This window comes from Adiantum capillus-veneris, chromosome 10 (genome assembly GCF_014529385.1).
Source record: "Adiantum capillus-veneris isolate H3 chromosome 10, ASM1452938v2, whole genome shotgun sequence".
Lineage (NCBI taxonomy): Eukaryota > Viridiplantae > Streptophyta > Polypodiopsida > Polypodiales > Pteridaceae > Adiantum > Adiantum capillus-veneris.
The window spans coordinates 104,812,290-104,836,850 of NC_140940.1; the positions used below are offsets into that span (position 1 = coordinate 104,812,290).

The following is a 24,561-nucleotide window of genomic DNA, read 5'->3' on the forward strand; positions in this document are numbered from 1 at the left end:
CAAATGAGGGCTGTAATTGGTTTTAGAAGATGAGCATATGTAAATGACGAGTCAATAGTCAAGGGTCGGATGTCCTCTACTAGTGTACCGGGCATATAAAGATCCTTGAAGTCTTCCATTTGAGTTGATTTACAATATAAGAGATATAATCCTTGATTGGGTTAAAATAGCTTTTATATATTGAATTGGTTGCATGGGTGGGCTACAATCCTTCATTGGGTACAAGTAGTCCCCAATTGGGTGATTATATTGAAGATTTATTTGCGTTAATTCATGCATTGGTTTATACAGGGAGTGCATTATGTATTTATTAGTGCATGAAATGACCAATCATATATTTTATTGCTTTCGTTTGTTTTTTTGTAGCAAATGAAATTAGATGTGTCTTATTGTTTGCAAATCAAAGTGGACATATAAATAATCATTATAATAATAATTGCATAGAGAGATTCATAGCATTGTTATAGTTATTATGCCATGTATAGACTACATTGCAATGTGTATGATTGCTCACAATATAGGTGATCGATATGTGGATTGACTAGCGTGCATTGAAAATCTAATATTGTGCATCATGGTTACTTTCATATTGAATGGTTTTTAAATTATAATATATATTGAAAATAAAAAAAATGTTTTCAAAACTGAGTATCTTGTTCTTTTCTCTTCAAATTTAATTTAAAAGCAATGAAGCAAAATGTGGGCACAAGTGGTACGAAGAAGCCAAAGAATAAAAAAGCTCCTAGCAAAGAGTGGGATTATGTTCACAACATATGCGGCCGATATATGGAATGGCAATGTAAATTTTGTCACACAAGAAAATTTGACGGTGCACCACGTATTAGGGATCATTTTCTGGGTAGTGCTAAAAACAGTTGTAAGAAATGTGAACATTCTCACGCATCTGCAGTTGAAAAGCATTTGAGAGAAGAGCTCGCCGAAAAGGGTAACAAGAGACGATGGAAAGGGGAAAGTGGAAAAACCACTAGCACATAAACTCGATGCCTCTATATAGCTCAATGATCTCACAACACCCCTATCCCCTAGCAAACACATATCCAGATACACAATCTAGAAACATCTATTGTCCAAGCCCAATCCTGACCATCCCAGACTATACGCACTCGATCACAAAGCATACAATGATAGCTTCTACCTTCGAGCCTTCAAAGCACCATACTCTGCATCTCAAAACTGGTTATACTCTTGTTCGATCGTTCACATGTGCAACACCCACAAATATGTAACTCTATATGCACCAACACACATAGTCTTGCACAATCCCTTGTACATAACAGACTTGCACACAAACCAATCACATGTACTACAAACAAGAGGGATACACTCAAATGCTATACACATAGACCATCATAATGTTGATACACTTGGCTTTGATTAATATAGTATACTGTGATGCTTTCAATAAAAAGATGTCATCTCCTCTCTCTTGGGCCTGGCAAACTCTTATGTTGATTGGACTTGCAATAGACAGCCCTTCGTCTTGCCTCATGGGAGCTTCGATAATCCCGGATCAATTGCCCTTGGCCTCTCTCATGGCGACCCTCCGCCCTTCACCTTCTCTGCAGCTTTGCCCTCTGCTCCGCCCTTCACCTTCTCTGCAGCTTTGCCCTCTGGCGGCTCTCCCCTGTGGGCGGCCACCCGACCCTCCTCTGCTTATGAAGTCGTCAACCTGCTGTCCATGGCTGCCTTTGAGCTCTTCCTCATGCAGCCACCACCACCACACAGGCTCTCGGCCCTCCTTGCCTAACTCCCTTTGGCCAATAGCGACCTCGCTATTGGTCGCTTTCCTTAGCAAAACTGACCCGACTCCCCACGGATGGCGCCTCTCTTTTGTATTCACCAGCACGCCCCTCCTCACTTCCTGACCACGCATCCAGCCGCCTGTATGCGCCGCCACACCTGTACCCCGTGGCCTCAGACCACTGGCTCCCTGTCACGCTGCCCTTTGGCCCTGGCTCTGGCCTCCAACCTGTGCCACCCCGTGTCTTTCAACCTCCTTCTCCCTGTAGTCGGCAACCTGCCGCTTTTCAAAAACAGTGCCAGCCCCCTTGGTTCTGCCAACTGGCCCGCCTTCTTCTCTTGGCATGGGCACCAGGTGGCGTCACCTCCCATCATGCAAACCCTGCCCGCCTCTTCATGCATCGCCAAAGTGGCGGCCCTTTCCGTGCACATGCTGCGCCTTCTCCTCATGCATTCCTCCAGGTGGTGAGCCTTCCCCTTCAGCCCCTCGTCGACTGCAGCAACCCGTTTTTTTTTTTATAATAGCTTGAAAAAGCTTTTGTGGGCTTGGCCCCCTTGCACACGCCAATATCTCCAATCCAACAAAGCCTTCATAGTCGGTAGTGTGGACAATCCCCCGGCGATGCAATTGGGTTACAATCAATACCGTCCACCACTCAGAGAAAAGCACGACTACTACAAGTGTCGGAAACCTTCGAACATCATCTGCTTGAGCGGGCTTCATGCATCTAGTGAGCCTTGAGATTGCTAAGATAGTGAAAGCATCCAATCATATTACATACCATGGTGCTAGCTGACGATTGCACCCAACCCATACGGTGGAAATTCATCCTCGCTCTCGGCAAGTAGAGTCTCTTGTAGAGACTTCGATCAAAATCCCATAGCATAAACTTCATGGCACCTGCATCCAGCACCCCCCGTCCCATTTCCAAGCTTGTGATATCTATACTTATTCCTGCCACCTGTGATAACAAAAAAACACCTGCAGCTTTGACTAGCGAGTGCTCCAACTCGGTGTACCTGGCTCCTAGCTCCATCAAATATCTGCTCAAGGTCCTTGCCATTTGCCTGCCTACTGCCATGCCTCGACTTCCTACACTCCCATAGGTCGACACAGTTTGGCTGTACCAATGATAGATATATAGCTTTGTGCCTTCGAGTCAAGAGTTCTCAGAGCCAAATATTAACTCCGCAGATCCTGTAGCAACGCCAACTAACCTTGGAGAACAACCTGCATAAGGAGAGGAAATTCCAGGCAGTGTTCTTTATAAACGTCACAATGAAGGTGGACTTTGTCAAATACGTCAAAAATCATTACAATCAAAGCTTTCGAGTGCAGTCTCTAGAAGATGCACAAACAGCACTCGCCAAAGCATATTCTTTACTGGAAGTGCTTTGGTCATGGTAGACAGCAATCATTGGAAGGCTGCTTGGAAGAAAATCGGTGAGTTTGGTCCAGGATTTTTAGCTCCTTCTTATCACACGATAAAACATGTTTTCTTGGACAAATGTTACATCGAAGTCAAAGAGCGTGTTGGCAAAATAATAGTTGGGAATATTTCGCTTTTAGGATATACGATTGTGAGTGATGGCTGGTCAAATGTTCAGAGAAGACCGCTGATCAATGTAATGCTGGTTTGTCCAAGGGGAGAAACGTTTATAAAGGTGATTGATAGTTCTGGTGCAATTAAAAGTGGCAAATATATTTATAAGGTCTTGATTGATGTAATTAAAGAAATTGGTGCTGAGCATGTCGTTTAAGCTGTCATGGACAATGCAAAGAATTGTAAAAACACCAATAAATTAATAAAGAAGTGCTTTCCACACATTTTTGCCAATGGTTGTAATACGCACAGCTTGAACTTGGTGCTGAAAGATTGGTACACTAGCAAAGAAACCACATGGTTTGCCAAAATAATTGATACAGCACATCAGGTTGTGAAATTTATCTTGAAACGACAAAGAGTGCTCGATTTGTATAGGATGTGCATGTTAGTGATGCTGAAACTTCCTGCTGAAACTCGGTTCTGCACACACTTTTATACCTTGAAATCACTTCTTCGCAATAATTAATTTGCTGTGATTGACACATTCAATTGCGCGGCCTTTGATGAATGGCAGCTTGAGCAGAAAGAAACATTGAAAGATAAAATTACATGTCTACGTGGAAATGTAAACAAGGTTGCTTGGTGGAGGAGTGTAATGGATGCATACCATGTAATGATGCCCGTTATGTTCGCAATCCGCAATCTTGATCAAAGGGCGCCAAACTTGGATAAAGTGTGGATGACATGGTGGTCAGTCCAACAGAGTCTTGAAAATCCTGAAGAGCTGAAAGAGTCTGTAGTAGAGAAGGAGTGGCGATTACCATTCTCTGACAAATAGCAGAAAATTTTGGTTAAGTATTTTCATGCAAGGTGGAAGAGCGCTCATAGTCCATTTCATAGCGTGGCTTGCATGCTCAATCTAGAGTATTGGAATTTAGATCTGATGTCCAATACAGAGGTGGTAGGCGATTTATATCACGTGGTCAATACATTCTACTCCAACGTTCAGGACCGAATTGATTGCATCAAAGAAATGAGTGCATCTAGATTAAAAGAAGGTCCTTTTGCAAATGATTTTGTACACGTAATGGAAAAAGAGCAAACTGCCTGGAAGTGGTGGATAATGAATGGTGGAGAGAATTACTCTACCTTACGTCCCCTTGCAATGAAAGTACTCGCACAATGTGTAGTAAATTCAAGTTCAAAGAGAAACTGGAGTATGTACAAGAATGTTTACAACACTATTCGCAACAGACTATTAGCAGATAGAGCTGAGAAATTAGTGTATATATATTGTAACAAAAAGATACTGAATGACATCGAAAGTGCTGGCTACGAGTAGGAAATGCCAACCTGGTTGTATGACTGTCAAAACGAAGATGAATAAGATTTCAATGTTGGTGTATCTCAATGCACTGTAGACGAAATAGAAGAGAATTTGATAATAGATGTGGAGGTTGAATTACAAGGAGAACCACAACACTCAGACTTAGAACCAGATAACAACTCAACTGATTCAATATAGCTTGAGAGTGGAATGACTAAATGTCAAAAACCATTGTAAAAGACCTTGTATTCAAATGTGTTTTGAGTAATTACAATGCTTCATATTCTCGATAGTACATAGTTTGTCGCGATATTACATAGTTTGTCGATCTCAATTGTGTTGCCATGAAGCAGCATCTTGCTCATCAAACAGATTTCTAATTGTGCTAGGGGTATCTGGGCGTGCTTGCTTGAATTTATATTCGTTTGCCATGCCAAACATAATATATATTCCTTGTGAAATATCTTGTAAACAGATTGCACATCGACTACTGTTTTGCATCAAACGAATAAGACAAACTAAATGATAATAATGGCCACATGTCAATGTATAGTACCCACTCCATCTATCAAAATTCTTGTAGCAAACTAGACCGTATTGGGAAGATGAGGATGCATTTGAAGTAGACGAGGGGACCAACTATGAATGCAAGACAAGGTGGCTGATGTGTGTCCCTTGTACAGGTGTTGGATTCACTCACTGTGTCAGGTTTTGAATGTACTGACTTAAGTGGTGAATGCTTTTCTACATCCGGACTTGTGAGGGTTGCGGTTTCTGGGTGGCTATAGAAAGACATGTTATTTATGCATCTTTCTCTGCCAAATGTGTTGTGTAAATATCCTTCTCTCTCTTTAACTGTAGGTCGGCGCCTTCCACTATCAATGCCAGCTCATCTCGGGTGAAAGTGACACAAATCTCCCTTTAATCATGAGTGGCAACAATTGTGTCCTTTGACAAGAAGTCTATTGGTCGTTGTTGCACAAAGTGAACATATAACATTTTTGTAAAATATAGCGCACAATTTGCATTGTGCAGGGGATGGCCGTAAACCTCTAGATAAATCCTCTCAGCGTTATCTTTGATACCATTATGGTTGCACTTCGAAACCTTCCACCTTCCTTTCTTGATCTGTGTGTCCTCACATGGCCATATTGTCTTGATCATGTCCTTTATCACTTCTTTATCGATTTCTTTCCATTGCATATGGTTTGGATTTGCCCACTTTGAGAGTCGGTGAGCAGTATGTGTCGCTTGTTGTGCCGACATGCCGTGTGCCAGAGACTTCATGCGCTGAAATGCATTAACAGCCGCTTGTTGTTGATCATCAGGCAATGATTGGGTGCCAATAGCTTGTTCTTGATCGGCCATTTTCTCTTAGAGCTACAGTTATCACATAGATAAATATTCAATATCATTGGCAAATATATATTCTCACTCATTGGGACACTGTGCGGAATCCACTAAATCAAACCACAACAAACGCGACTAATTGAACCACAAGGCAAATTTGAAATACTGACAATTAAATGACAAATTTGAAATGACTAAAGATAATTGACTCAATTAGGTGAACCACTTCAAACCAGATAATACACTTCAATAAAAAAAGAATACACTTGACAAGACATGTATATCATAGAAATGTTTAAATCGGATAAAATGATGGTGCAAGTTCAACAAGTGGACGTTGGAGAGGGTTAGGGTCTGCTGTCTTTAAATGTTCTTTGAAAAATTTCAACACGTCAGAAGCATTCCTTCTTTGGTCCCGCTCTTTTAACTTCATCCAACAACTTTAATTCGAATAGCCCTCATAACATCTTCGTCCGGGTGGTGAAAAACTTCTTCTGAAAAAAAAACTTTTCTTGTTGCACTCCAAAAATCTGCCAGCATGTCGAATAGGTAGCCCAATGCATAAATGTCGCTCACTTTTGTATATGCATCTGCGCACCGTGGATCGTATAGTTCGGGAGCAATCCACGGTCGCTTAGCCATCTCGACATTCCCTGCTCTCTGTGCATTCAAAACTGCTTCGTCCGACTGTGCGCTTGTAGATATATAATTGCTTAGCAGGTGTTCTCAGCATCATACCCCAATCAATGATGCCGACGCGGGGTTTATTGGCGCGAGTAAAGTCTAACATTACGTTGAATGGGTGCAGGTGACTGTGAACTATACCGGCCGAGTGGACAGCCGCAACGCTGTCGATTAAGGCATGACAAATTGCCGGCATCTGCTCGATCACTGCTTTGATCCGCACCATGTCTATCTCGCTTACAGGGTTGTTTGCTACAGGCAATGACCTCCAGCCATGTTTTAGCCTGTGCATGTGTCGTCTAAACCATCCGTGAGCGAACGATAAGCGATACATCATGTCGCCCACGGTACCCCCATTATAGTATGGGAATATCGTGATCCAAGGAGCTTCTGTAGTAAACCCAATGCACCTTATAATGGAGGGGTGAAGCGTTTGCATTCCTTGCTCTGTCTGAAAGCTGTCAAATTTTGCCTCACTCCCTCCCTTGTAACATTTTTCCACATATGTAATGTGGTTTGGAAAAAATGAGATGCCTTTGGTGGTGTAAAAAAGAGCCTGCTCCAATCCTCATACCTTCTACCAAGGCTTCGTGAGGGATGCCAACAAGATGAGCGCACTTTGCATTAAAAGCAGTGCGCATGATTGTGCCGGTGCCGCTGACATCGGATCGACCTCCCAAAGCTGCTTGTACATCTTGGGCCATCTTCAATCTCTTGGGTAAGGCTGCTTGGTCCTGCGCTTTCACACGCTTCATCTTTACCTTCTGTTCTTCTCACAATTTATCCCAGAGCTCTAATTTTGACATGTCGCAAGCAGGTGGGGTATCTTCCTTTAAGTCTCTGCAACCTACTTTCATATTGGCCAACATTGTCTTGACCTTGTGGTGGGGGTCAAATTCTTGTATCTCAGCTGGACGCAACAACTTGTATTGGCCTTCAAGTCGCAACTAGTGCTCTGTGTTCTCCCATATAGTGCTAGTGATGTCTTTGATGTAGACATCACTTTCACTAATCTGCTGTATGCGATCAGCTGCACATGATGAGATTGCCAAAATACATTCTTTACGAATGGCACACATAATACATTTCTTTTGATCTGGAGTCATATTTGCACTGGAAAATACAAAAACAACATATCAAATACAAATTCATGGTTTCGAATGACACTAACACTCTCACACTACCTCAAGTAAACTCTTAACCACCACTTGAAGACTTTAACAAATGTGAAAGGAAATATTGATAAAAATTGAATATAATCTTCACTTAAAATTACAATCTGTTATACGTGTAAAAAGCAGTTCAAACAAGTGGTTTATAAGAACTTAATTCAGATCAAACAATACATGTTAACGGTCTTTAACATTTCAGCATATATTGAATTTTTAACTTATATTTTTCTCTGTGCGCACATACTAATTCAAACAAGGCACACACCAACTTAAAAACTTCAAAAACATTTAAAACATTGGAAGTATACAAATTAGACTAGCAAATTGTGTTCACAGATTTTTTTACATAGATTTATGTAAATGTAGCAATCAAAAAGCGATGATAATGGATGCTCTTTAAAAAGATACAAAAGAATATTAACATGAAAATTGTGTGCATTTAGATTTTTTACAGAGAATTTATGTAAATGAAGCATTAAAAATAGCGATAATGCTTGAGAGTCCTTTAAAAAGATTAAAAACAAATATTAAACATGAAATTTATGTGCAAATACTTTTTTACATGTAATTTATATAAATGGAACATTTAAAATAGCGATGATTGATGAATAAAGTATTCTATATAAATGGAACATTTAAAATAGCGATGATTGATGAATAAAGTATTCTTTTGAATATGATTAGCTAGTATAGAATTTCAAATGGACAGTTAAAAACAAAAAAATCAAACAATTCATACATTTTGTATATGAAATACTCTTCACAGCCGCGTTACCGACCAAGTATTTCATATACTTAATGTTTAAAAAATTAACTACACATGCACATACAAATTATATGACGTTCGTACGGCCGGGTTAACGACCTAAACACCATATTTATGCAAAAACATATGCTTTTAACAAACGACACTCTATTAGCCGCGTTACCGACCGAGTGCCACCTGAATCTAAGGAAAAACAATGGCCTACATACGAACATCATATAGCCGCGTTACCGATCGATGCCCATATGTTTTTTGGGAAAGGGGAAGGGAAGTTGACTTACCATAAGGATACTAGATTTTCCGCATTACCGACGTAGTACCCATACAGTAAGCCAATACTTACCATGAGGACACCATCTTCCCCGCGTCACCGAGGTGATGTCCCCATGATAAGAACTGTTCCGTAGAACAGCTTACACACACACACACTCCCATTGTGTGGTAAGGTACCTTATTACTGCCCCGCACTACGACAAAAGACACGCTACCACACAACGCATACACACACACACACACACACACACACACACACACACACATACCCGGATCGTGTGGTCAAGTACTCTGCTCTGCTGCCCCACACTGTGATGCAGAGCACGCTCCCACACGACCCCCTCTCTCCCTCTCTCGTCTCTCCTCTCGACGTACTTGCAAAGGCGGTCGGAAGCGCTCTCTCTCTCTCTCTCTCTCTCTCTCTCTCTCTCTCTCTCTCTCTCTCTCTCTCTCTCTCTCTCTCTCTCTCAGAAGATGAAACCAAGATGCTAGTACACCCAGCGGGCCCGATCGGGCCTGCGTATATATAACGCTGACAGCCCGTCGGGCTTTTCAGTATCCCCGGTGGGCCCGTAGGGAAAATGATAAACCCCGACGGGCCCGCTGGGGATACTGAAAAGCCCGGTGATAATTTTGTGGGTTTGCAGGTCACCATTAACCGGGTTCTGTGTGATCATGTTTACTGTGATCATGTAAATGTGTCAATAAGACCTTGTGATCACACAAAATTTGAAGTCATTACGTAAATATTAAATCCATGTCCTCCATTGAGACCACTTAAGGAGTTTCTGCATTGTAGTTATTGACTGTAAAGAGTCTGAGCGCACTTTTATTTCCTTGCATAATGAAGCCGAGGATGAGGGGAGGGGGAGGCAAACACATTGAAGCATTCCTGTAAATCCATAAAAACTTTAGGATTACACCTCTCTGTATTTTCCAAAGAGGAATATCCAACCCTTTATAGTTTCCAAGCAAAAGTTCTCTAGCTTCCATGTTGCTAAATGTAATAGACATTACACATAAGTGGACAGAGGAGAGAATTTTCCTGAAAGCTGGACAACTGTATAAAATGTGGGGAATATTATCCATGTATAATTTTCATATGGTGCATATAGCAATACTTACTCCAAGTCTAAAAGAACTATACCTAGACCACAAGACTTGGTGCATTATTATCCATAACAAGAAATTGTGTTTGATATTTAAGGGATATGCCCAATTGCATTTAAATTTGTAAGTCCATTGCTTACTGCTCCAATGAATCTTCCATTTTTAGTTCAAGTATTTCTTGAGAACCTCATCCACACTCCCCCATGATGGAACCTACAATAAATTTCCTTGGCCAATCTCACAAGTTGGGCTTTGCTAATGTCAGCCCTAGCAACAAGTAATTGCACTTTGGAGAGGATGGTTTCCAACCTAGAGATACACCAAACTGCCTCCTACTAGATAATATTAAACTGCCATTGCAAAGTGGATACCCTCTTTATCTTGTGTCCTTGAAATAGATCCCCCCACTTAGTGATTCTAGCCTTAGGCATTTGTGAGCTCTTCTAGAGAGAGGAAGATTGCAAAAATCTACAAAGCAACCAGTCCATGGAGAATCCTGACGAAAAAAAAACATCTTAGTAAAAAATTTAGAGGCTGGTTAACGGGACTGCCAAAATACAGATAAGCTTGGATCGAGTAGGGGTACACTTAAGAGGAGAAAAGATCAGATCTCTAATGTTGAGGTTAGACTAGGCCTTGTAGTCCTCCAACTTGAACTTGCTCAAACCTCTTTTCAGTAGCAGAGCCCAAAAATATTCTATACTTCTCAGTACCCATTTACCTGCCAATTTACAATAAATCAGATTAAGATTAAGTAGAAAAATTCCCTCTCTTGTCTTTAGGTAAGCAATAATCTCCCAAGCTACTTTTGATACTTTAGGATAGTCCAAGTCTCCTCCTCAAGGAAAATTCTTAGAAAGGGAGAAAGCCTTATGAGATGGTATTTAGCTGGCTACCAACATGACAAAACAAAGATTAGTAAGGGAATTAAATAATGATTGAGAGAACAAATGTTGTGCTTGGCAGGGAAGTATGATGTCCATGCCATCTAGAGATTTTTAATTTGGTTTTGTTGAGAATCCATTCCCATCTTTGGTTTAATGAGACCTTGAAGCCCATGTCATGTATTCCCAATAATCTTCAGATCTATCCTTCCATGATCTGATAACAACCTGCACTTGTTACAACTTTAGGGATAGAAGCTAAAGAGGATTTGTATCTCGTTTTGGTATGGTTAATGACATAACCACTAGCATCACAAAAGGTATTGAGACATTGTAAGGAGAATTAAATGGATTGTTGATCTTTGTGTACCATAGCATTTGTATCATTTGCAAATTATTGAAGATAGAAGTTTCTACTACCTAGAGGGATGTTAATCTATATATTTTACACAATTTGAACAATACATTCAAAAAGAGAGATGACAAAGATGAATAAAAGTGGTTACATACATATTAAAAAATAAAAACATATGTACATTTGAAATGGAATTGTGATGTGTCATTACATCTAAGAAGTAAAAATGAAATAGCAGCAGTACAAGTTTCCCTATCAAAAGTTGGTCAAATAGCACTTGAATGCAAAGATAAAAGAAGTTGAAATCCTTACCTGCAACCATCATGCAAACAAAAAAATCATTAGCATTTTTGTTTAGTCATGGAATGCAGGGTATAGGATGTACCCGAAAGTTCTCATCCATGTCCCTCTTATCCAAGCATTCAAAAACTATTCAAAGTCAATAAGAAAATATGTCTCGAGCTATGTACGCCTATGTCAGGTAGACCTTTTAAATTTCATAGTACGTATTGATAGCAAGATGCAACAAATCACAGTACATAAGAGTTACACAGTATAATACTTAATTTAGTTATCTGTATCGATTTTTAGCCCTTATGACAACTCAAAAAAACTTTCCCATGTGGAATTTAAAGAGCAAAATTGGCCTTTAGCCCCATACGTTTTAAAAAATTGCATTAAAAGAAGAAAATTTCTATGTTTGGTGGGTTAATAATGCCCAATCTTTTTGTGTCCCAAAAATTGCTTATATATTGATTTATCAACAACTTAGAAATCTAATATTCCGCATGGGTTATAATAGAGTAAATCCCTAGGGAGAAACAACATCAATTGAAAAATAGGACAAACTCCACTTGAGAGGAGGAGGACGACGAGTTGATGGCTTCCATCTCTCCATGTTTTTCCGCCATGAAATCCGTCGTTGAAGGAGAATGTCATTTAAGACAACACCAAGCTAGTAATCTCTTTAGGTGAGTCGCACGGTATCCGCAACTTTTTTGGTAAACACAAATATGTTGGCTAGTAAGAAAAAAATAATGTATGCCCCTTTCAAGGCTTGCGAGCAGACAAGTGCTTCAAACTGATACTTTAAAACGGATACGTGCACATAGCAAGTAAGTGCTTGTAGAGCTTAGAACACACATCTTTAAGTAGGGCAATAATAGGCACACAATGTAATGGTGTTTGAGTGCTTCAAGAGCGAAGTTCTGCAGCATAAGACCCCCTTTAAATAGCAATGAGCTAGTGAGTTTTCCATAGTATGTGTGTGTGTGTGTGTGTGTGTGTGTGTGTGTTTAGATAAACTAAAATATGTTATTTTGTGTATGACTATGTTAGCAGATGCTCCAAAAGCAATTTTGCAACACGACGACAGAATCTGTTTCTGAGGTTGTCCTTAACACCATGGCTAAATTATACAGTAGGTAGAAAGTGTGTGTGTGTGTGCACGCGCATGTAGGGGCATCGCATATTTTAATAACCCCATCCTACAAAAGCCGCTTTAGCGAGTGTAGGTTGCAGACATGCCATGTCATTAGTATAGGATGCAAAAAAAACTTTAATAATGCACTATCCTTACATAAGTGGATGAAAATTGAAGGTGAAAGAGTATGTACTCAATGAAAAAAATCCACTAAAAATATTTCGAGGTAAAAAAGGAAAACCCTTTTCGAATTTTCTACCAGAAATGGTAGCCGAGGGTCTAAAAAAAATAAAATTGTAATAATATAATGATAGTGTGTGTGTGTATGGCAAAGTTTTGAATGTGTGTTTTTTTTATAAAAAAATCCAAGTTTAGAGTCCATAGAGATGCATGACAATAGGAGTTAATATAATAGGTTTTTCGAGACCGAAGAGATTTACAAGAAAAAAATAGTGCCAAGGTGCTATTAGTGAGGATAAGTTTAAGTTATAACCAAGCTGGTTAGTTCGTGAGTTTTAACTCCTTCAAACACATTGTCCACTCATAATGTGAGGCAATAGGAGCTAAACAAATTCTCCTCTGAGCCTGTTGTTGTGAGCATTCTATTCCGTCTTTGGCTTAAAACAAGTTGGTAAAGAGAAGTATTGAAAATCAAGAAAATTTTTTATTTTTAAAAAGTCTCAGTTTTAAAATTTATAAGGGAGTAAATATTTTTTCAAAAGACCACGTGTGCGTGTGCTCCCAGTTTCAAAGTTCAAAGCTAAATGTAATAGTAGGAGCTATTACAGTAATAATGTGTATGTGTGTGTGTGTGTGCGCGCATGTGCACTATGCGCACATACCAAAATAAGGCTCTGTTTAAACTACCCATGAAGCAGGCGCAAGATACAATTAGCTTTTCTATCAAGAATTTCAATAGGGATGAACTTGGGCAGTCTTGCAATTCACACTACTCATGCACTCAAGCTCTAGTGTCGCAACCAAAACGCACGTTAATTGGTTAAGGTTCGCTTTTCCTCCCCTTGGGGAGATGCGGGCTGCATGACCATGCTAGAACATTTCTCCAAGCAAGTGAGTCAAAATGCCAAGTAATCATGGGCTAGAGTTGGACTTGGACATTGTGAACCCCTTCTTTTTGGGAGCTTCTCCTCATTGGTTTGACGTGCAAAAAGATGAGATGGGTGGGGTATTGTGAGCCCAATCTAAGCTGGCCGGGTTCAGGGTGACGACATAGAAATAGCAAGGTGCATGTGTCCTTGATGGCACACACTTATTGGACAAAAAAAAAGAGACTATTTCGGACCCACTAGACTAAGTTGGGCGAGACCCCCACTTGAAATGCAATGTTGCCGTGAACTTTGCATGAATGCGGGCCATGCAACTTGAAGTTACAATGGCTAGGAAAACGATGAGCACCTTACCATTGGGCTATCGCTGATTCGTTGGAAGAAAATCTTGTACCAAAGTGAATATATTTTCTTTCCTCCGTCTCTTGTGAATGGAGCCAGTTGACACCCTTGCCAACTACTGCCAGGCTCGCGGTGTGAGCATGGCCTAAGAAGAGGAAAATGAAATATTTATACAAGTGTGATAACTAGTTATCCACTTCCCTCTTGGATAAGTAAGTTTGAGTTCAAGCTGAGTCCTCTGATACTTTGATCTCTTGCAAGATTGTCCCCACCCCATTCCTTTCCCCCCCTTCTCTCATATACTATCATGCACGCGTGTGCGCACATGCACACAAACACCCACAGACGACTACGTTCGGGAAAAATCATTTTTGCAACCATACACAGTTCCTTTTTATGGGTTCTCCGAGAGAAAATTTGGTAGGATTTGGTAGATTGTGCTAATTTTACAAAAAAAAATCTCAAAATCTAGGCTGCATTTTTCCTTTTGCTGCATGTGACTTTCTGGCTGACAAAGGGAAGGGTTGTAAAAGGGATGTGAGGACGGGACCAGTCACCAGAGAGACTCGAGAGCGAGTTCTGCGAGAGTCCTAAGTCATCTACAATTCTTCCACGTCATTATCTACGGAGACCATACCATAACTTATACATATGATATGAATAGCTAGCGCAAGCAGAGGCAGACACACACACACACACACACACACACACACACACACACACACACACACACACACACACACACACACACACACACAGAGAGAGAGAGAGAGAGAGAGAGAGAGAGAGAGAGAGAGAGAGAGAGAGAGAGAGAGAGAGAGAGAGAGTTAAGTTGCAGGTGATGGCTATGGCAAAGAGCTCAAAGGCTGCTTTGACGGTGCTGTTGTTGCTCGTTGTGGTGTGCCTTGTAGCGTTGCTCCCCGCAGCAGTTTGGCGGCGTCCGGCACTGCAACCTACTATGACGTCTACACGCGTACGTGCTATACTGGAGGCATAATGGTAACACTTAAAAGAATTTCTATTAGTTCTGAATATACCCCTCCCACCAAAAATCCAAAGGTGCTTCCTACCTCGATCTATAGGCAGCCATCTCCACCTCATGCCCCTGTCGCCTCTGTGGCTCTTCACAGGCGCCGCTGGGCGTTGGACACATGTGTGTGTGTGTGTGTGTGTGTGTGTGTGTGTGTGTGAGAGAGAGAGAGAGAGAGAGAGAGAGAGAGAGAGAGAGAGAGAGAGAGAGAGAGAGAGAGATAGATAGATAGATAGATAGATAGATTTTATTATCGTCCTCGGAGGTCAAATATGACCTATGGGACCAAAGTTACACGTGATGTAGTATGTGTATGGCTGATGAGTGACTCTCGATGCTCCAAAATTGTAGTGATGAGAGTCGCAATGGAGAGCCCACACTTTGGCTGGGAGAGGAAAGTGTGTAGGTCTAAGTTATGGCTGAAAATGTGAGAGAAGCAAGTTCGGATGTGATCAAAAGCTGAGCACTCTAGTAGTGTGTGGTACTCAGACTCTCGAACTTGCAGTGAGCATAATGTGCACAATCGATTTGACTCTTCTTGCCCCAACGCCCTATCTCGCATCGAAGGAAATGGGAGCTAAGCCGAATTGCTGCGATAGTGCGTATCGCGGACAAGGGAATAGGCTCAAGCATGTAAGTGTGAGTACGGTTTCCTCTCTCAACGAAGAACATGGTTTTGTAGTTGGGGGCAATATAGGTGGTGTAATGTATGAAGCGTGACCCACCGGATTTCTCCCAAGCCGTAATACATTGGCGTTGTAGAAAAGCTTCATTCACTTGAGAGTCAATTGAAGCATCATGTAGCAAGTGTAATGCATCCCATCTCCCAAACCACTTCTTTATGTCTTGCATCCATCCCGTGCTCAAGATCTTGCTTTTATGCGTCTTTTGAACTTTTTTGCTTGCTTCCCATGCAATTGTAGGAAGTCGATGTGAGGGGTTTTGACGCATCTTTATCATGTACTACACAACCCTTTCCATGCCCATAACCTCAATTGGAAGAGATCCCAACTCAAGAAGTAGGAGCATATATGGTGTTTGTGTCTTAACTTGGAGAAAATTTGTAAGAAAACGCTTTTGGACATTCTCAAACTCTTTCCAAGTAGACTTTGAGATGCTCCCGCCCCACACTTCAACTCCATAAAGAAGAACCGGTGTCACCAATGCATCAAAAAGATACTTCTTGAGAACCCAACACTTAATGTTTCCCGCATTACACATGTTCTCAAATGCATAATATGCTCTCTTTCCCGCTTCCAAACGACGCATAGCACATTCATGCCACTTGTGATTGGATGGAGCCTCAAGGCCAAGGTACTTAAAGCTCTCAACAACTTCAAGTGTCTCGTTGTTGTACACAATGCATGGCTTCTCCTTATGGTTGGTTTTCACAAGCATAACCTTTGTTTTGGATTCATTTACAATCAGCCCACAATGCAAGCAAAAGTTCTCAAGGACAACCATAAGCTTTTGTGCATCTTCTAAAGTGTGTGCTAGAAGCACTACATCATCCGCATACAACAAAAGCATGATTACCGCATTGCAAATAGTGACCTCTTCAATGCCTTCTTCTTGTATAAAGTCAAGTATCATTTGTTCCAATTGATCGATGCATAGACCAAAGAGAGTTGGTGACCATGGACATCCTTGTTTAACCCCAATAGTGCTTACAAAAATTTCTGAAATTTCTCTTCCCATGCGCAATTGACAAATCACCTTCTCATAGATTCGAGAAACCGCAAGCATAAACTCACTTGGCACTTGGAGTTCTTCCATCCTTCTCCACAAATTGTTATGTGGAATCATATCAAAGGCTTTCTTAAAGTCCACAAACAACAATACAATCGCTTGCCTTTCAACCGACTTTCCTCCATGAGAACACGAAGAGTGACAAGATGATCGATGGTGCTATGTCATCGACAAAAACCCGCTTGTCCCTTTGCACGCTTGTCATTCTCTTCAGCCTAATCACTCAATTTCATCTCCATTATGCACCCAAACAACTTTGCCATAAGAGACCCAATCATTATAGTCCGGTAGTTGCTTACATTCTTTACATCCCCTCCTTTATGCAAAGGCTTAACCCAATTAGTACTCCAATCATAAGGCATACCATGTTGAAGTGCAAGGTTGAACATATCACACATCCAGTCATGGGTAAAATCTCCCATCCATTTGATCATCTCCGGCTTGATACCTTGAAGATCTCCCGCTTTGCGAGTGGCCAACTTTTCAAGTCCACCGCATACATCCTCAATAGTAAAAAAAGACGGCATACATGGGAGTGAACCATAAAATGGCATTTTTTCAGTATTTGCTTGCTCATATAATTGCCTACAATGTGTGTACATATCCACTAGACTCAAGTTACCAAAATTCTCAACCCGCTTGCCTCTCAATTTTCTCCAAAATCTTCCACATGCATGTGTCTTTTCTTGGACTTGAAATTCTTGTTGCTTTACTTCCCATCTTCTTCTCTTCTTTTGAATCAATGCCTTGTATGTATGCAAATGACTTTGATAGTTGTCTTTGTCCATAGTTGCATCACGATTTATCAAGGACTTTCGAGCATCTTGACATTCTTTATCAAACCACCTTTTGCGTGATCTATCTTTGTTGATACCATGGAGATGCTTTATGGCAAAGCATTCTTCCACACAAGAACAAATAGATTTCTTGAGAGAGAGAGAGAGAGAGAGAGAGAGAGAGAGAGAGAGAAGAGAGAGTTGTCTCCAGCAAAGAGCTCCAACAGTCCCTCACGAGCAACTCTCCTCTACTCAATGTGAGAAACAACTTGAGTGGAGCGCAGGAGAAGTTGGTTGCCCGTCCAGACTCCGGCATGCATCCAAACGTAAGGCAGACAGAGACTGTGTGTGTGAGAAAGAGAGACCCCTGCACACATCACACGGGAGAGGCCTCATCCTTGCCTCGACAGAGAGAGAGAGAGAGAGAGAGAGAGAGAGAGAGAGAGAGAGAGAGAGAGAGAGAGAGAGAGAGAGAAGTGCCGGTTCACACTGCTTTCCATTCCGGTTCACTCTGCTTTCCAATTTTCCCTTCCATTGTCTTTCGCTGCTGAGATGGAATCATTTATTGATTCCATCTATAAGCGACATTTTTGAAATCGTTGACACTACTACTACGACTAGCGCTACTATTAAAAAAATCATTTCTCAAGAGATTCCTTACCTCCCCATTTTCGGCCGTGCCCTAAACCTCCTCTCACAGTGCGCTAAGCGCCCTTCATCGACCTTCCTCGATCGTCTGTGCCTCACGCATCAACCCCTCTCTCTTTGTACCATCTCTTGTACCCTCTCTTGACCCATTTCTATCTGTCCCATCCATTCTCCATTGCCCCTTTGTCTGCATAGATCCACATGTAATCCCCAAGACCTGCATGGTAGAGAAAGCTTATGCTCCGGGACAGCTGAGAGACAGAGAGGATGGGCATGGACCTAATTGGCAACATTGTTCCCAGGTTGCTAGCCTAGGTAGATGCTTGGCGTAGACACACACAGATAGGCCTTGCCTCAGGACGGGAAAGACATACCCCTCCCTTGCAAAAGAGAAGCGTCATCCTTCACAGAGAGAGAGAGAGAGAGAGAGAGAGAGAGAGAGAGAGAGAGAGAGAGAGAGAGAGTTCTCCATGCAATCCAACGTCGCAGAGAAAGACATACCCCTCTCATCCTTTCGAGAGAGAGGGAGAGTGTTCTCCATGTAGTCTAGCGTCGCAGAGAAAGACATACCCCTCTCATCCTTTCTAAAGCGAGAGAGAGAGAGAGAGAGAGAGAGAGAGAGAGAGAGAGAGAGAGAGAGAGAGAGAGAGAGTTCTCCATGCAGTCCAGACTCTGCGGATCTCCCAAGATTCTTCTCCAATTTGCTTTTCAAAAATCGTATCACCTACTCATGCATGCAGAGAGAGAGAGAGAGAGAGAGAGAGAGAGAGAGAGAGAGAGAGAGAGAGAGAGAGAGAGAGAGAGAGAGAGAGAGAGAGAGAGAGAGAGCTAAAACTAGTCTAAGCTAAGTTTGAACGGGAAAAAAATATTTAAAAAATTGTAACATACATGCATGAGTGGGTGCTGTCAGTCTAAGCTAAGTTTGAACGGGGAAAAAATTGTATATTTATATGGAATCCTTATTTATATTTATTGTGGATATGACATATATAGCTTCTTCATGCTATGGATATGACACTAGCCCATTTCCTTCTGGACCCCTCATTGCTGCCGCAAGCAGTGCTATCTTCAACAATAAAGTGGCATGTGGCAATATGTATCAAATTTCATGTACCGGTAATGGTTGCACTGGTGGGGGGTCCATCACCGTAAAGGTAGTGGACCTTTGTCCCGGTTGTGCTGCCAACCAATTTGACCTCTCCAAGCAAGCTTTCTCTCGAATTGCAAACGTAGATGCTGGAAAAATCAACATCAATTACAATTGGTAAGCTACTTTCTTTCTTAGATCTATAATTTGTAGGACATGAACATGAAGAGCATACATAAGTTTTCATATTATCCATAAGCGCCTTTCTCATCCTTAAGTATGCTTTCTTTGAGGTAAATAAATATAATATGCATCACCTTCTTTGCAAATTGATAAATATAATATGCCCATTGATAATTCACTCAATAGACCTATCATTATTAAAGAACTTATAATTTTCTAGCGAGTTAATTTATGAAACTCCAAAGTGACATATTTAGACAACGAGTTCGATAAATATTTATGTTTATAAGAAATTCTTGAATTGTTTTTGGAATTAATTAAGTTTTTTACATCTTCGAGTAACACATAAGCTATGGAATCCATGGATGTAAGCTTGCTAGCTTGGGGGGGATTTATCTACCACTACATACGCATTTGCTACGTCGGCCAATACAACAGAAAGGAAAATTATATGCCCTTGTTGGTCATCAAATGACCAAATTCTTGAGTGAAAAAGCTCCCCACAAAGAGCAATGTAAAATGGGAATTGACACTAATCCTATTAACAGAAGCCACTTTTGTAGCTCTAACGGACTTTTGGGTGAAAACTGTCAATATACAATATATACACAAAAATGCCCAACATACAATACACGTTGAGAAAAAATAGTAAGAAATTAAAGCAAGTATAAAGACTCCTTAGTATCTTGATGCCATGCTTAAGAAGTTTCATGAAGTTTTCATAACATCATCTAGAAAAGTTATGCTCAAAATAGTAAAATACTAGCAATATATACTATTTATGGCCCATTACAAGTCTAGGTAATAATACCATAATGTTTTGTTAATTCATGTAATTTTAAGATCTCTACCTTCTCCCATCGATCATTCTTGCTCTGAACGAGCTCTTAACTATGGTAGCTCTATGTGATGCTACATATTCAAGGACTAACAAGTTCTTGTGTTTTTTTAACCTAATGGAGGGTTGAATGTGAAGCAAGGCGAGTTATTTCTCATGAAATTCAGAGACTAATGATGTTTGTAATAAATAATCAAAAACCAACCTTGGTATTGTTGATAGCCTTGCTACCATTGCTAATTGATGAACGTGTTTGGTCACTCGCGCGGCGGGCGGGGGGGGGGGGGGGGGGGGGGGGGGGGGGGGGGGGGTTTTCACCTATAAATATGTTAACATAACACGTGAGTTCAACATAAGCAATTTTTAACCCTTGAATTTTATCCTTATGTAACATACAAAAGGGTAGGTCTACATAAATTGAATATAAAAGGGGTTTTTTTAATCACAAAAAATCTATTAAAAAAAAAGTTTTAAAATAGACCTTGAACTCATGTGATATGAAGGGTTTATATATAGTGAACCCCTGAGATTGGTCAGTATAAACAAAATTGTCTCTTCATTTCATTTTCTCACATGTTTCTCTTGCTAAGATAATTTTTTTTCCACAAAAGTAAGTTACCCATGTTTATGTAAACCTACATGAAAGACGAACATCTACTATCTTTCTATCCACTAGTTTTTGAATTTTTCTAGGTAGAACATTTTGATTGATAGACATTGTGTATCAACATTTTGATTGAACAACATTGTGCCTATATTGTAGTCCATTTATCAAAAATAGTTTTGATAATTAACACAACACATATAAAATCATAAATTTCAAGCTACTCAACATAACGATACATGATTTTCACCCTAATTATACTTTTTAAGAACACCAAGGGAAAGAATACCACCCTGCATCATACAAGTACTGATCCTTAAAACCTCTTTGTAATGACTTGAGTTCATGATAAATCAAATAGAAATTCAAATCAAATCGCATACCAAGACAATGAATAGCATATACTTATTATTATGACATGTAGATACATGCGCCTAAAGATAGCTAGTGAGAAGCTAAGTAGCAAACAATGAATAATGCTCAAATACTTAAATTTACAGAAGGAATGGTCCATACCAAGAAAACGAGAAATTCACTTATAAGTAGAGGATGTCGCTTGCTTGCACTAAATGTCCCTTATGTACCCCTATATATGAGATCTAATAAGTAGAGGATGTCGTTGGCATGCCCTAAATGTCCCTTATGTGCCCCTTTATATGAGATCATTCTTTATAAAATGCACCTTTCTTCCCTTCTATGACCTACCTCCTCACCTCCCTCCCATAAACCTACATGATACCTTGAGAAAACCCTTAGTAAATCCCGAAGAACTTCACATCAATTAGTTTCCCGTACATGTACATTGTGTGTCTCTCGTTTTGCTTGAGAGTGATTGCATGGTACAGGTTTAACATATTAGAACAACTAGTACAGAATTGTTGTGACGATATGAGTTGCAACAATGCTCTGTGACACCCTCTCTTCCATAAGCTAGAAATGTGTTCTTACTAAGTTGGGCCTAGAGGTCGCCATGAACCTTGACCTATGGTGTGTTACAATTGATGCGACCATTTTCTCTATGCCCCACACTAGCATCATTGCACCCAAATTACTAACCTTTTGTTAGCAGTGCCAACAAGAAGTAGCATATGACCTTGAGTGATGCTATTTTTTGCATACATTGCTTCATGTTTTTAACAAATGTATCATTTGTATATGCACTTTTGATGTATTTATGGTCTTTAAATGAGTTTCAAATTGTATATTTGATGCTACCATGATGCCTAGGAGCTGTAGAGATGCACACAGTTTTATACATGCATCTCATGGATGGTCGGACATATTTTTTATGTCCTATGTATAAAAGTGAAAATTATGACTACACGCATCATCTCCACCTTTTATCTCACTCTTGGAGCTTGCAAAGAAGGTGGTGATATGGTGATGCATATAGTGGAGCTTTCTCTTGTGCTTCCACTCTTTCCATGGCATGCAAAGGAAAGTTAAGTGATCTTCTTCTTCTATCTTTATGTCATTTGTGTTAATGGTGTATGGTTAAGTGTTAATTAGTCTTTAGTTATTGCTTCTCATTCTCATTTCTCTTCTCCTTTGCTTGATTTGTGAGCTCATTGAGCTTTTGATCTATGTGTGTGAGTGATTAATGAGTGTGTGCACCGTTATCCTCTTGATTGTGAGATTAGAGAGTAGTCATTGAGTAGCATGCTATTAGCATTGCATTCCCTTCTTCTTCTCTCTCTTGATTAGGTTCCTCTTCTTGCACATTCTTTGACTCCATGCCTCCATGCACTAGCCGAATTTCAATCCATCGGTATCAAGATGGTGAGCAACACATGTCAACTCTATGTTGATAGTCTCATACTAATCTAAGCTATAAACGTCACTTTGTGGTGGAATAGACCTAGGAATCTCTTATGGAGGATCACAATCACTCATGGGTCTAGGAGGTGATCTATGACCTGACTGGGCTAGAGATGTCGTAGGTAGTCTAGCTCTATAGTGTGCTCAATCAATCAATGGTTTGAGTGTGTATCTCAATCCGACAATCAACACATAGATGGCATGATCAATGCATCTATATACCGTTGATCTTGAGGATCTTGAGCAAACATACACATGACATTCACACTCAAAGGTAGCTCACAATATGTGATAGACTCTCGTGTGTACCTACATTCGCAATTGTCAATATATGTAAGTCTATTTCAAGCATCCCCAAATATATTGCATCATACTTGTCTTTAAGGATCATGGCATGCCTGGGCTAGGCATAACTCGCACTAGTTGATGTGTGGGAGGATGAACAAAGTGCTTGAGTTTCTGAAAGAAACTTGACCGGTTTAAATTATGAAATATGTACAACTCCACCCTCTCACCACACAAGACTAGCATGGGTATATCGCTCTACAAAGTGGTCGCTAGAAATTGGTGCTCATCTCTCATCGTAGTACTCGTGTCACTTGTCAAAACTATAGCCTCATGTCACAAAACTCTATCATGGTCATGTGTGTGAGCAATCTCCTCAAATGTAGGCTATGGGGGGGACATCTACCTCTATGATAGGTGCACTGGAATCATCACAAATCAACCATTCACCATCACCAACACCTAATCTAAAACCTAAACTACTTTGATTGATGGTTAATGGCACTTCTACACACTAATAGATCTGTTATCTTAGGTGATCGTTCCCCGGAAACGGTGCCAATCTTGACGGATCATAGCATAGCTCAATCTACCAAGATAATGTCAAAACGATGGACTGAAACCCGGCTAGTGCATGGAGGCATGGAGTCAAGAGAAATGCAAGAAGAGGATCCTAATCAAGAGAGAGAGAAGAAGAAAGGAATGCAATGCGAATATAGAATGCTACTCAATGCCTAGTCTCTAATCTCACATCAAGAGGACAACGGTGCACTCACTCATTAATCACTCACACACATAGATAAAAAATTCAAAGAGCTCACAAATCAAGCGAAAAAGAAAAGAAATGAGAGTGGGAAGCAATAACTAGAGACCAATTAACACTTAATTAACCATGGTTCAAATTTTCAAGAGCTTAAAGCTTAATACTAGACCTTTGTACATAATATCTATTCAACTTTTGGGATGTCTCATCAATGGATTCAATATTTTAATGGTTTCATGCCACATAAGCATGCAAGACAAGAATCTTGTCATGATACTATATAGGGGTATCCACTTGATATTTCCAACCTCCAACCCGGTGCCAAAAAGAGTGATGTATTTCTCGACGGTATTTCTATAAAATTTGATATGAGGGAAACGTATGCAACACTAATGCTCATATGCAAGGTTTTAAAGTAGCTCAATGACATAATTTTGTTTTATGTTAATTTGTATAAATGTGTTAATTACATGAATAATGCAACACTCAAGAATGATGTGTAGGAAGCTTTTACAAGTCAAAATCTCAATATGTAATAGATATTGTATTCGTTAGAATTTTTTTAATGATCGTGCTTCCAAAATATTTTTTGGGATAGCTCCTTTTTAGCTATTGAAGTAGATTGTGGCACAAGAGTAATCAATTTCAGCATCCTAAGTCTTATTGATAATTCTAGGTCTCTTAGTCTTATTTTTAATGCCCGATTGTTGTATCAGTTC

General features: G+C 40.3%; 1 protein-coding gene and 1 pseudogene across 1 annotated transcript; one reads left to right on the forward strand and one right to left on the reverse strand.

Annotated features, from left to right (window-relative positions):
- Nucleotides 1-1,361: 1,361 nt before the first annotated feature.
- On the reverse strand, nucleotides 1,362-2,043 carry LOC147449399 (uncharacterized). Its single transcript, XM_086522612.1, has one exon. The coding sequence runs from the start codon at nucleotides 1,892-1,894 to the stop codon at nucleotides 1,532-1,534; it is 363 nt and encodes a 120-aa protein (XP_086378738.1). The 5' UTR covers nucleotides 1,895-2,043; the 3' UTR covers nucleotides 1,362-1,531.
- A 12,862-nt stretch (nucleotides 2,044-14,905) lies between these two features.
- LOC147449400 (EG45-like domain containing protein pseudogene) lies at nucleotides 14,906-19,532 on the forward strand (annotated as a pseudogene).
- The last annotated feature ends 5,029 nt before the right edge of the window (nucleotides 19,533-24,561 follow it).